Source organism: Bufo bufo, chromosome 3 (genome assembly GCF_905171765.1).
Source record: "Bufo bufo chromosome 3, aBufBuf1.1, whole genome shotgun sequence".
In the NCBI taxonomy this organism is placed as follows: Eukaryota; Metazoa; Chordata; class Amphibia; order Anura; family Bufonidae; genus Bufo; species Bufo bufo.
Genome location: NC_053391.1, coordinates 404,521,222 through 404,536,261, shown reverse-complemented (window position 1 = coordinate 404,536,261; position 15,040 = coordinate 404,521,222). Strand labels below are relative to the sequence as shown.

Here is a 15,040-nt window from a genome sequence, read left to right as displayed (position 1 = left end):
TCTATGCCGGAAGACAAGAACGCAAGTGTGAAAGAGCCCTTAAACTAGCAGGGCGGTGCTGGTCATCCCAGGTGTTCTAATTAGAAGTGTTCACAGAAATTTAAGTGCACAAAAACACATTTAAAGTTAAAATCCGGAATAAGCCATTATAAACAGACATTCCATAGTATAAGGTCCAGCAGATAGGGAGGAAAAATACAGACAAAGACAGGTCAGGGATATAAAGAAATAATAATAATGAATAAATGAATACATGACTCAGTATAAATACACTGAGGGATCCCAGCATAAAAAAAACGCTCCGTCTGAATACTCCTCTATATCTGCTGGCTACAATACATCACAGTTCAATTAGGCTATATTTTCTTCAAAGTTGCAACATGGTATGATTTAATGCTATTAGTAAATATACATGAGTTCTTTTCTCTGATTTAATCCTGCAGGGGATCTGGAATTCAGTTTAAGAATCCAGAAAGCTTCTCTCTGGTATACAAGCCTTTGGAAGTCTCCACCTCTTGTGGGCAAAAACACTCTTTCAATGGCATAAGCTGTAAATGAAGATAAACTTCTATTGTGTGCCATGATAAAGTGCTTTGCCGCACTTGAGATGTTGACATATGCAGGATTTAATATATAGTTGATGTGTTCAAGCAACCTTACTTTAAATTTTCTGGTTGAACAACCAACATATATTAACCGGCATTCCTCACATTCGATAATATATATAATTCCTGATGTGTTGCAATTAATGTAGGTTTTAATATGATATTTATTAGTTCCATCTGAATCTTGGAATTGTTTTTTTGGAGTGACATAATTGCAAGCTCTGCATGGTGAGCTACCACATCGTGTGAAGCCTGTATACCGCAACCAGCATGTCCGTGATTTTCTCACTGGGTTTGAACTAAAAAATGACGGAGACAAAACGGTAGCCAAAGACGCAGGTCTCTTGGATACCACCCTGTGTCCTCCTCCTAATATTTTATATAATTGTGGGTCTTCATACAGGATTGGGATACATTTAGATACCACTTTTTCTATTGTGGAAAATTGATTACTGTAAGTTAATACGAGTGTTGGGATATTAGTTAGTTTATCCTCATGGTCTGATTTAATTTTATTTCCCCTCACCTGTCTATTTACAGCATTTTTTTCTTTATTATTATCATTTCTATTGGATTTTTTATAATTCAAGGGGCTTCCAAACAAAAGGTCTTGCCTTACTTTATTTTTGGCTATATTGGTTGCCCTTTCAGTCATCCACAGTGGATATCCTCTATCGTGTAATCTGTTTGCAATTATCTGTGTTTCTTCATGGAAATCAGTGTCCCTACTACAATTGCACCTGGCTCTAATCATCCCACCCACTGGGATGGCTTTTATCGTATGGAGCGGATGATGGCTGTCAGCTCGAAGTACCGTATTTTCCGCTATGGGTTTACGGTAGGTTCGGGTACATATTGTCTGGCCTGGAATACCAGTCAATGTTAAATCCAGGAAATTAATTGTGCAGCCGTCATGTGCTCCAACGAACCGCAAGCCATAGAGGTTATCGTTCAGATATTGCAAGAAAGAGGGTATGGCAGATATATCCGCAGACCAAATGAACAGCATATCATCGATATATCTGCCATACCACTCTATATGCTGCCCAAAGGGATTGTCAACATCATATATATAGCGCTCCTCCCAGTATGCCATGGTGACGTTTGCAAGTGACGGGGAAAATTTAGCTCCCATACTCACACCCTGTATTTGTAAATAAAACTGGTTGTCAAAACTAAAATAATTGTGTGTGAGTAAGAAATCTGTTATCTTTAAAACATAGTCAATGAAAACGTCACCATGGACACTGTAGCGATGTAAGTGATATTCTAATGCTGTAAGCGCTACCTGATGGGGAATAGATGGATAAAGGCTGACGACATCTGTTGTCAGCCATGTATAGTTTTGGGACCATTTTTTGTCATAAAAGCTTCTCAGTATATCTCCTGTATCTTTAATGTATCCTGGTGTTCTCTTAACAAGAGGTTGTAAGATTGTATCTAGCCATTGGCCTAATTTCTCTGTTAGAGAACCAATTCCCGAGACTATAGGGCGGAGCGGTGGTGGGAAAAGACCTTTGTGAACCTTATGTAAGGCATGTATAATAGGGGTAACTGGACATTGTACATTTAGATATTGGAAATCACTGTGGGAGAAGATTCCCAGATTTCTACCTCCTTGCAGAATATCCATTAACTCCCTGTGATAACCCTCCAAGGGATTGGAGTCCAACTTACAATATGTAGTTGTGTCCCCCAAAATTTGCAACATTTGTTGATGGTACACAATTTTGTCTAAAACCACCGCCCTTGTCTGCCATTTTAATGACGATATCTTCCCTGTCCTTTAGTTCCCCCATGGCGATTTTTTGCAATTTAGTCAGGTTGCTATTTCTTTTAGCATGATTTTTATTATCCGCCATATCAGCATTAATTTGCACTAATTCTCTCTCTATTATTTCTTGGAATGTGTCCATTCCATTACTGCGTGATTTAAGGGGATAAAAAGTCGGGTTTTTCACCTGAAAATTTACTGCATTTTGTTCACATTTATCTTCTGAAACTTCCTGCAAGCTATGCAATTGCAATAAAGTAACCTGTACCCGGAATGAGAAACCTGCATAATAATTTTGCTGATGTTCAGCAAACGCATCCGTCACTGAGTCTGAACTGTTCCCAACCTCACTGAAATGTTTTTTTACCGTAAGTAATCTGATGAATTTATTAATATCCAATAAGGTTGAGAACAGATCAAAGTCAGTGGCAGGGACAAAATTCAAACCCAAACTCAACAATTCCAATTGTGGTCTAGTTAAAACAGCAGCTGACAAATTAATCACTTCATGTATTTGAGTCACTGTTTTCTTTGGAGACGCGTAGCCATATTGTGTGCTTTTCTTGTTGTGTTTTCTTCATCCTCTTCTGACTCGTTTTTGGACTTCATTTTTGATTTTTTGTAATATGAGGACTGAGCTCTTGTAGAATTACTTTTGGTGTCCATTATTTCTATTGGTTGGATTTCCATGCTGGTCTCAAAGCCCTCGTAATCTGATGAGTCAAAACTGACAGTTGCGGTTTTTGTGCGTTTTTTTGAATGTTGCTGTTTTTTCTTTGTATTTTTCAATATGGATTTCGGGGTTTGGTAGGGATTCTCTCTACGTCCCCACTCATATACTTGATCCTTATCATAGTCGTATAGATCCCTTTGAAACTTTTTATGTTTTAGCTCAATGATATGTTCCTCAGCTTCTTTGAGGTTGTTATTAGCTTTCTGCAACAGTTCATCATATTTGTGGGTGGATTCATATTGAGACATGGATTGTTTGCATTTCTCTATTTCTGGTTGTATCAAAACCATTTTTTCTGCTTCATATTCCACTATCAATCTCATAAGTTTGAACGAACACTCATTGAGTATATTGTTCCATGTTTGTACAAAGGTATTCGAATATACAATAGTTGGAATCTTTTTAATTCTCAGACCTCTGGGTATCATATCTTTTTCCAGATATTTATTAAGGGTGGTATGGTCCCACCAAAGTCTCAGTTCTTGAGATTGCAGGTTTTCTAGTTGTAAAAACATGCTTTCCATATTATATGGATTATGGACAGATTGGTCGCTTCTTGAGAAAACCTGCTCCGCTTTTGTTAGGCGGTCCGGTCTTGTAGCAAAAGCCATGTGCAACAGATTGTGTTTGGGGCTTATTATGTAGGTAATCCGTTGTAACCGCTGGTTTGTGATCGTCTAGCACATTATTCCAAGCAGGGAGACACGGTAGCAAACATCTTGTATCATCTGAAGGCAATCGTCTATGCTGTGAAGATACGAGATGTGCAGCACCTGAAACTACGGATACTGGAAGCCTGCGCTAGCATTTCTCCTGCGGTGTTGCTATCAGTGTGTGAAGAGTGGGAGAAGAGGGTTGCATTGACAATCCAACACAATGGGTAGCACATTGAACACATTTTATAAGTGGTCAGAAACTTGTAAATAACTCATGAAAGAATAAAGTTACGTTAAAACCAAGCACACCATTGTTTTTCTTGTGAAATTCCTAATAAGTTTAATGTGTCACATGACCCTCTTCCTATTGAAAAAACAAAAGTTGGATTCAAAATGTCTGACTTCAAAATGGCCGCCATGGTCACCACCCATCTTGAAAAGTTCCCCCCTCACATATACTAATGTGCCACAAACAGGAAGTTAATATCACCAACCATTCCCATTTTATTAAGGTGTATCCATATAAATGGCCCACCCTGTAGTTTGTATGACAGTGAGCATCAGTTAACACTATCTTATGTTTGAATTACAAATGTAGGTTGTATTTTTGGTGAGATTTATTCCCAGCGGCTCCAACCCAACCACTGATAAGATCAGATACCCAGCACATATGAAATAAGTAATATGAAAAAATGGTTAGAGGAATGCTAATTCAGGCAATTTCGTAACTTGTAGTATTAAACAATTTCTATATTTGTTTTCAGGAGCCTGGGTTTGCATAAATGGAATTGAACAGCTACCTAAACCAAGCATGATGTTGCTAGCACAGTTTCTGACACAAATTCAATCAGCAAGACATTTTGGGAAAGAAGCAGTGACTTTACAGTTGGAAGAAGTCCCTTTAAACCCAGCAGGTGCATGCATTGCAATCATTAAAAGGTATGGAACCCTTGATAGGTATGATAATTGGGCTAATTGTAGAATTCTCACAGACGTATATATATTTGGCAATTACTTTGCTGAACACTGACTGATACTGCTATGAACTTTTGTTGACCATTCAATTCTCTAAATGTGTTGTTTGCATAACTGTATTACATAGTATTTTACCAACAAATGGTAGGAACATCTTAACACTCAGGCTACCTGTTGTTAAGGTTAGGCTTACATCTGCGTTGGAGATTCTGTTTTCCACCTCAGTTTCTGTCAAGTTTGCTGGAAAAAATAAGTGCACTATAAAAGACACTAAGACACTATAATAGAACCTGACGGAACATGTGAGAAGTCAAACGGAACCCTTCAGGCATGGACCAATTGCAGCATTGAATTCCATTTTTCTGTTCCTATGATTGAAAAAAACTAAATTCTTTTAGCAGAAGTGAACCCTACCTTAGCAACAGCAACAATATTGTCTTTAGCAATTGCAGCCATACTGTTCAGTTGCACAAAAGAAGTCCAATATGCAGACGCTTTTTTGTGAGTAAGGGTGCAGTCACATCACCGTTTAGCTTTCCGTTCTTCTGATCCATCAGAAGAAGAGAGAGAGAGAGAGAGAAAACAGGATCCTGTAAAAAAACAGATCTTGTTGCATCAGTAAGGGTGGGTTCACATCTGCCTTCTGGATTCCGTTATGGCTTTCCGTTATAACATGGTTATAATGGAAAATAACGGAATCCATAAGACGGAAGCACAGATCCGTTATGCTGCCCATAGACTTGTATTATGACGGAATGCCTTTAAAGGCATTACGTTTTGCTTTCCGTCTTAATCGAAGTTTATGGGGAAGCATAACGGAACTGTCTGGTTTCCGTTATGCAGAACGGAGAAAAAGTCCTGTCGACAGGACTTTGTTTCCTGTCTTGCATAACGGGACCCAGACGGATCCGTTATGATTCCCCATAGACTTCTATTAAGACGGATCAAAATGGAATGCCTCTAAAGGCTTCCGTTTTGACTTCCATCTTATGGATTCCGTTATTTTCCGTTATAACCATTTTATAACAGAAAGCCATAACGGAATCCAGGACGCAGATGTGAACCCACCCTTATGCATAGGATTGCATAGGATCCGTTTTTTTACAGAATCCAGTAAAAAAACTGATCCTTTTGTATCAGTTGTCATCCGTTTGAGCCATTTCTGTCTGAGATCCGTTTTTTTAGATGGAAACAAAAGTACTGCATGCAGTTTTTTCCAATGCAAAAAACAGATCTTAGACAGAAATGGCTCAAACGGATGACAACTGATGAAACAGGATCCGTTTTTTTTAATGGATCCTGTTTTTTTTTCTCTCTCTCTTCTTCTGATGGATCAGAAGAACGGAAAGCTTAGGGTACTTTCACATTAGCGGCAGGGGACTCCGGCAGGCTGTTCTGGCGGGTGAACAGCCTGCCGGAGTCCCCTGCCGCTAGTGTGAAACTAGCCTAAACGGTAATGTGAATGCACCCTAAACAGCATTTTGCCAATTGAAAATCATTGTGAGGTTTGGTTCACATATGGTTATATATTGTAGAAATGTTCCTGCATAGAGCCCTGATTTGGCACTGTCTAATTCCCATGTTTTCCCATATTTGATCGAATACCTTTTAAGGCTACATTCACGCGACCGAAGTGTGCGGAACGCACATGCCGCCACTACCATAGAAAATGCCTATTCTTGTCCTCAATTGCAGAAAAGAATAGGACATGCTCTATATTTTTTGCGGGGCTGCGGTACTTAACTACGGATGCGGACAACACACTATGTGCTGTCCGCATCTTTTGCGGCCCCATTGAAATGAATGGGTCCGCACCCATTCCGCAACATTGTGAAACAGATGCAGACGCATTCATACGGTCATGTGAATGTAGGCTAAGGCTAATGTTTCCAGTGTTATGTAGCAGAGATTTGATTCTCTAGTCTACTATATATAAAGATAATGAAATAGAGAAGGCCATTATGTTGAATATAATTAAATCTATTGTACATGAGAAGAACACCCACTGGTAACAAACGTAGAATTTTCCAAAATTACTCTCTACAAACAACAATCTGAAAACCACCACTTCGGTGTACATTTACAGTCGCTATAATGATGATAGTATTGCACTTTTTTAACATATGTGTTAGAGTCCATTCACACGTCCGCACACGACCCATTAATTTCAATGGGGCCGCAAAAGATGTGGACAGCACATGGTGACTTCTGTTCCATGGCCCCGCAAAAAGGATAGAGCTTGTCTTATTCTTGTCAGCAGCCACCGAAAAGAATAGGCAAAATGCAGACCGCACATGGCCGGTGTCCGTGTTTTTCAGATCTGCAATTTGCGGACCGTAAAACACTTGTAGACATGGGAATGGACCCTTAGTCATCATAGAAGTGTAACTTACTTTTGTTGCATTCTGTTTTATCTAAATCTAGGTCTTCTTGGGCCACTTTGCCTACAAACAACTACTGTAACTCATATCTACCTGATAAGTTTCTGAATTGTTTTCGAATAGTCGGAGTTGGTGAATTTCCTGTCAGGTTCATTCTTGAGGCAAAACTCCTTCTAAAAGGTATTTAAAACACACTTGCTAGCACAACAGAAACATAGAGATTTGAAGAACATAGCAGTATTCTGAGTTGCATTCACCATGTATAATTAGAGTTTTACTTGTCTTACAGTATATTTGAAATATTTCTTATTCTATATAATATTGAATGGCAGGTTATTATTATGATTTTATTTTACTGAGCATCTTAAAAGTATAAAAAGGACGATGCTGCTCCAGAAATCATTTATTTGTGATAAATTACATATTACTTGCTGTAAATTGCTGGCAAATCGAAGAACAGACTTTATGTGGTTCTTGGAGTTAGTGTTGAAAATGTACAGCTGAAAAGACCTGTAAACTATTTTTAATTGCAGTTCATTCTTGGCAGTTATACGAGACAGAAATAACAAAAAGAACTGCATTTGGCAGTCTCAGACAGCAAACAGCCTGTAAGCCGCCATAACAGATGGATGGTAGTACATTAAGCCAATAGAACATATAAATGTACCTCTAATGTGCGTATTGTGGAGAGCAGTCCAAGCCAAGGGATGAGGCGAAAGCACTCACCAAGCTGGTTGCTTCAGATTGACAGTTAGCTATACCCACAATATAACCATGTCATTGGTTGACAAGCCATCATTCCCATCCATAAAAAGGCTGCAGATGGAGAGGCATGTGACCATTCACATCACTAATCCTCTTCTACTGTGTCGGTGCTAGTTTCCTATGTGCACCGCATTACTATGGAGAATGTAAAGAGACATGTCTGGTCACATGCCCCTCCATTTGCAGCCATTTTATGGACCAGTGCAGCAGGTAGAGGGCAGAGGCTTGCCAACCAAGGACACTGGGCATCACCCTGGCAAATGGCGCAGAAAAACAAGTGGGATGTATGGTTCTTAAGCCCTTCAGGACCATACCAATTTTGACAATTACAATTAAAATTTTTCCTCCTTGCCTTCTAAGAACCATATTTTTATTTTATTTTTCCATTGATACAGTCGTATGAGGGCTTGTTTTATTTGCAGGGCAAATTGTAAGGTTTTTTTAACAACACCATTTAATGTTGGGGTGAAAAAGAAAACACTCAATTCTGCCATTGTTGTTTGGGTTTTGTTTTTGCACTTTTCACTATAGGGTAAAAATTGACACAATGGCCCAGATTCAAGAAGCACTTGCGCGGGAACAAGTGTGATTTGCGCCGCGCAAGTACTGATTTGCTCCTATGCAAATTTGCGGCTGATTCTGTAAACCAGTTAAGCCTGAAATGCGGCCATTTTTCCGCGCACGCAGCCTAGCTGTTCCTGCGCAATTTTCGTGCAATTTTGCGCGGGGTGTAAGTTGCGCCTTCATGGAATTCCCTCAGCGAATATGCAAATTAGGTACTGCCGATGATTCAGAAACATGCGCGTGTGATGCGCATCTTGCGCTGGAAGCGTGCAAGCTTTTTTCCCTGGGCAAACTTGCTCCTGTTAAAAGCAGGGGCAAGTTAGCAAAAGATGGCCAAATGTCATCTGAAGGAGCGCGCAACTTCAGCAGCACCTAGACAGACGATCTGAACAAGCAGAGCACCCACATTTTCGGGACCTCACATCTGTGCACCAACATGCCAGGGGCAGCTATGGTTCTTGATATTCTATTGACTGAGCCGACTCGTAGGAGGGCACGGGAGAGGATTTACAGAGGGCGCTACAACCTTTTTCAGATGACTGATACTGAGGTGTATCGCATGTTTCGCTTTAGCCCTGAAGTCATCCTTGAGTTGGTAACAATCCTGCAGGATGACATCAGCAGCCCGACCCATCGGGGACAGGCAGTGCAGCCACTGGTGAAGGTAGTGGCAACCCTTCATTTTTTGGCAACTGGCTCATTTCAGCGCACAGGTGGAGTGGTGGCGGGGATGTCCCAATCCAGCATGAGCAGGTCTGTGCACCAAGTGATCCCTGCAATACTCAGACGAATGGGCACACAATTTATCAAACCAACCACGGCTGACGTGCGGCAGAAGGCAATCAGTGATTTTTATTTATTAGCCAGATTTCCACGCACTGTGGGTGCAATAGATTGTACCCATGTGGCACTACGCCCCCCCCCCCCGGCACCTCGAGCATATCTACTGCAACAGGAAACATTGGCATTCGATAAATGTGCAGATGATTGTGGATGCACATGGCCTCATATGGCATGTCCGTGCCAAACACCCAGGGTCAAGCCATGACAGTTTTATTTACCGACACAGCCCCATCCCAACCGAGTTTGACCAGAACATGTATGGAGACAGCTGGCTGATTGGTGAGTGACATGGGTGTCAGGTATGACTGCCCCCCCCCCCATGATGCACACATCACAAGGGGCATATGCACGACTAACATCCTCCTGTCTTTTCCCTTCCAGGTGACTCTGCCTATGCCCTGGGACCTCACATGATGACCCCATTTCGTAACCCTCAAACACCAGGAGAGGAAAGATATAACGAAGCCCATGCACGTACCCGTGCGGTGGTGGAGCGCACATTTGGCATCCTTAAATCTGGATTCAGATGTCTGGATAAATCAGGGGGGACCCTATTGTATTCACCCAACTTTGTATGCCAAATCGTAGGGGCATGTAGTATTCTCCACAATTTAGCTCAAAGAAGGGGCATGCACATTGAGCTACGCAATGACCTTACCCCCGAACCACGCAACCCCCCCCCCCAAGAAACACTACCGGATCTTCTGAGGGAAGAGCAATCCGGAATGGTCTTGTGGAACGTCTCTTTGCACATTAAACACACCCTGATCTTGTCACAAGTATAATGCATGTATGTACACCACTGTAGTCCCTAGCACACACCCGACACATGCACCCCCAATTGGATTAGACCCAACAATACCCCATGGTATTAGGGAGCAGCAACGCCGCGTCAAGGCTCCAATTATGTTGCTGTCCATTCATACACCTTTCACATGGCAGAGGGTGACACCCCTTTTCCAGCAGGAGTGCCACCCCCCCCCCCCCCATTCACACACCAGTCACACTGTAGTATACACTCCTCACCGTGTGTAGGGACTACAAATAAATATAAAAACTCATATCCTGAGCATATAAAAAAAAAATTATCTCATACCCTGAGCATATAGAAAAATAATAAAAAAATCATATTGTGTTGAGCAAAAAAATGTAGACATAAAATTATTTTTTTGTTTTTTTCTTTGGGCCAAGGGTGCCCCGGCTCTGGCTCCTCAATCTCCGTGGTGCGGAGGAGGCATGGGGTGGGGATGGAGGGGTGGGGGGAGGAGGAGCATCAACCCCTACTTCCACACTCCTTGCAGGTGGTGGCTGCATGCCCTCCATGGCGTTGGCCAGGCGGGCAAGGATGGTGTTGGTCTGGGCCAACATCCGCATTTGGCGGGTGGTGGTATCCCGCTGATGCCGGCGGGTAACTCTCGCCTCCTCCTGCACTGCAGCGGTGTTGGCCTGCACCGCAGCTGTCATCCTGCTTAACAAAGCTGGTGTGGTCTCCAGAGCCACCAAGCAGGTGACTATGGCCTTAGAGTTGCCACTAATTTCCCCCAGGCTCTGTGCCACATGTTTGTCCCGGTCCTCATGCAGGGTGAGGGCATGCTGCATAGAGGTGGAGGTGGATGCCATGCTGTCCGCCAGACGACGCACCTCTCCCACCATGGCCCCTATATGGCGGGTCTGCAGGGCCTGCTCCTCCAGCAGACCGTCACGGAGGCTGGAGGATATATGCCTCGTTTTGGACAGAGCCTTCCTGGGAGGAGAGGCTCGGCCACGGACAGAGGGAGAAGGGGAGGGGTCCACAAGGGAGGGGCTTGCCCTGGAGGGGCTTGCCCTGGAGGGGGATGACGTGCTGGGCGGGGGGGGTGGTGGGTTGCACAGGGATGGTGGTATCCTCCTGGAGGGAGCCAGAGTCCTCCTGGATGAGGAAAAAGGAATCCTCCTCCAATACCACTTGCTCCTCCATACTTGGCCCCGGTATGATCTCCTCCTGGACCAGCATAGCCAGAATGTCCATGGGGCCTGACTGGACCCCTGGCTCTGGTCTGGATGGGCTGGGTCGAGCCGCAGCCGAAGACGGCCCAGCTTCTTCTTCCTCATCACCACCTGTGGATGACACCAAAACGACATATTTTGCTGGTGCAACACACTTCTCATATGTTCACTTGTACCCCCTCCCATGATGCACAGCAGATATGAAAGAAAAATAACTTACCAGTCCCCAAGTTCCCAACAGTGGAGTCGTACCCTTCAAGTCCCTCCACCTGCTCCTGCACGAACGTTTGTGCAATAAGCTGCTCCTCCTGATTGAGCCGGATCATACATCGCGGACCACCTCCCGTGCCACCGGTATGCTTCCTGATAAGAGCCAGTTTTTCACGGACCCTGCGCCTCATATCATTTAATTTCTTCTGGATGTCATCCCAGGTACGCACTTCATTACCCAGGGCATTGATGTCCAGGGCAATGGCTTCATATATAGCCCTCCTTTGGGCAATGGTGGTGTTTGCCCGCTGGGCACCATATAGGACTTCCTTATGCTGCTGGAGTGCAGCAATCAGGATGTCCATCTCTGCAGCCACAAAGTTGGGCTTCCTTTTTTTGGTCCCTTTGGGAGGTGCCATGTCTTGCAAAAGGGCTGAATTTCCTTGCTCAGGGGGGGTAGGAAAAAGCAGGATGAAATTCAGCAAAGAACCTGCGCAAGTCTGCTCCTATTTATTTGCTCAGTGCAAGCAGCTGAGCAGGATTTGCCCTGAAATTATGCTAGCAAACCTCTGCTGAGCCGAAAATTCCTCATTTACATAGGGGCACACCCACTTTGACTTGCACGGCCTTGCGCCCTCAGCTTTGCCTTAAACAGGAGCAAATTAAATGAACAAACGATTCCTGAATCAGGTGGCAATTTGGCAAAATTGCTCCAGCGCAGAGAAATTCAGCTGAGCGGCTCAGGTGTAAGTAATGGGCAAATCTACCTGAATCTGGGCCAATGACTTTATTCTGCATGTCAGTACGATTATGCTAATACCAAAAATTCAAATAGTTTTGTGTCGTCATATTCTGCCACCCATTACTCTATTTATTTTTCCTGTGGACAAAGGTGTGTGAACTTATTTTTTGTGGGCTAAGCTGTAATTTTTATTGGCAAACTTTTGGGGAAAATGCAGATTTTTGATAATTTTATTATTCCATTTTATTGAGGAGGTCACAAAAAATCCACAATTCTGGTGTTGGAGTTTTATTGATAACATTCACCACACAAGGTAAATTTAATGATATTTTAGTAGGTCAGACACTCGATTGCTTGTACCATACACTGCAATACTGCGATAATGTGGTGTATGATGATTTTACTACCATTTTATTACACCCTGCCAGAGACAGTTGAGGGACAGAGGGAGCCCTCGCCCTTTCAGAGAGGATTGAGCGAAAGAGGGAGCCCTGTCCTTCTTAGGCTACTTTCACACTTGCGTTTGGGGTTCCGTTTGTGAGATTCGTTTGAGGGCTCTCACAAGCGGCCCCGAACGTTCATCCCCAATGCATTCTGAATGGATAAGGATCCGTTCAGAATGCATCAGTTTGGCTCCGTTCCGCCTTCATTCCGCTCTGGAGGCCGTGCGGAGCCAAACTGATCCGTCCTGACTCAATGGGGACGGATCCGTTTGACGTTAACACAATATGGTGCAATTGCAAACGGATTCGTCCCCCATTGACTTTCAATGTAAAGTCAGGAGTCCCTATTAATACACCATCGGATCTGAGTTTTCTCCAATCCGATGGTATATTTTAACTTTTCTCCAATCCGATGGTATATTTTAACTTGAAGCATCCCCTTCACCATGGGAACGCCTCTATGTTAGAATATACCATCGGATTTGCGTTAGATCGTGAAAACTCAGATCCGACAGTATATTCTAACACAGAGGCATTCCCATAGTGATGGGGACACTTTAAGTTAGAATATACTAAGAACTGTGTACATAACTGCCCCCTGCTCCCTGGCAGCACCCGATCTCTTACAGGGGGCTGTGATCCTCACAATTAACCCCTCAGGTGCCGCACATGAGGGGTTAATTGTGTGTATCATAGCCCCCTGTAAGAGATCAGCTGCTGCCAGGCAGCAGGGGGCCAGACCCCCCTCCCTCCCCAGTTTTAAATTCATTGGTGGCCAGTGCGGCCCCCCTCCTTCCCCGGTATTAAATTCATTGGTGGCCAGTGCGGCCCCCCTTCCCTCCCCAGTATTAAATTCATTGGTGGCCAGTGCGGAACCCCCCCCTCCCCAGTATTAAATTCATTGGTGGCCAATGCGGCCCCCCTCCCTCCCCAGTATTAAATTCATTGGTGGCCAGTGCGGCCTCTCCTCTCCCCCCCCTAATTAAAATCCCCCCCCATCATTGGTGGCAGCGGAGAGTTCCGATCGGAGTCCCAGTTTAATCGCTGGGGCTCCGATCGGTTACCATGACAGCCAGGACGCTACTGCAGTCCTGGCTGCCATGGTTACTTACCAATTTTAGAAGCATTATACTTACCTGCGCTGTCTGTGGCCGGCCGGGCGCTCCTCCTACTGGTAAGTGACAGGTCTGTGCTATAAGCAATGCGCCGCACAGACCTTTCACTTACCAGTAAGAGGAGCGACTGGCCGGCCACAGACAGCGCAGGTAAATATAATGCTTCTAAAATTGCTAAGTAACCATGGCAGCCAGGACTGCAGTAGCATCCTGGCTGCCATGGTAACCGATCGGAGCCCCATCGATTAAGCTGGGACTCCGATCGGAACTCTCCGCTGCCACCAATGATGGGGGGGGATTTTAATTGGGGGGGGAGAGGGGAGGCCGCACTGGCCACCAATGAATTTAATACTGGGGAGGGAGGGAGGGGGGGGTCGCACTGACCACCAATGAATTTAAAACTGGGGAGGGAGGGGGGTCTGGCCCCCTGCTGCCTGGCAGCACCTGATCTCTTACAGGGGGCTATGATATGCACAATTAACCCCTCAGGTGCGGCACCTGAGGGGTTAATCGTGCGGATCACAGCCCCCTGTAAGAGATCGGGTGCTGCCAGGCAGCAGGGGGCAGTTATGTACACAGTTCTTAGTATATTCTAACTTGAAGCGTCCCCATCACCATGGGAACGCCTCTGTGTTAGAATATACTGTCGGATCTGAGTTTTCACGATAGTGAAAACTCAGATCTGAAAAAGCTGTTATGCAGATGGATCCACACTGAACGGATACCATCGTTTGCATTTATAGGTGCGGATCCGTCTGTGCAGATACCAGACGGATCCGCACTTAACGCAAGTGTGAAAGTAGCCTTACTTACCACTTAAATGCTATGGTCGCTATTTACTTTGGCATCTGAGGGGATAAACATCCAGGATGAGAGTTATCCTGGCCACAACAGGCGGGTTTCAAATGTATAACACAGCCGGCACCCGCGGTGTATGGAGTAGGCTAAGTTCCTGTAGCCACTTCATGCATCCTTCTCGCAGCTCTGACGAACATATACATCGGGATAGATAAAAGTAAACATTGTTCAACATAAGTCCTAAAGCAGCCAAACTCTTTAAAGGAAAACAGTGAATTATCAAATACCAAGATTGATAAATATTAGACAGTTTAAACAATGACTGTACAGTACATCTCAGGATTTTGCATACAAAGGGTCAGTCAAATGTATATAGATATCTATTTGGACTGCACTCCAGGCAATGGAAAACGTGGGTGTGTGCCTCCCATGGATAAGTTTCAATGCCCC

At 44.0% G+C, this 15,040-nt stretch overlaps 1 protein-coding gene across 1 annotated transcript in view; it reads left to right on the top strand.

The window, feature by feature from the left end:
- Positions 1-15,040, top strand: part of LOC120993823 (dynein beta chain, flagellar outer arm-like) — a 585,582-nt gene that overhangs the window by 140,968 nt on the left and 429,574 nt on the right. The window contains exons 43-44 of the mRNA XM_040422290.1: positions 4,533-4,707; positions 7,168-7,304. Coding sequence (XP_040278224.1) covers positions 4,533-4,707; positions 7,168-7,304 — 312 coding nt within the window. The remainder of the gene's footprint in view (positions 1-4,532; positions 4,708-7,167; positions 7,305-15,040) is intronic.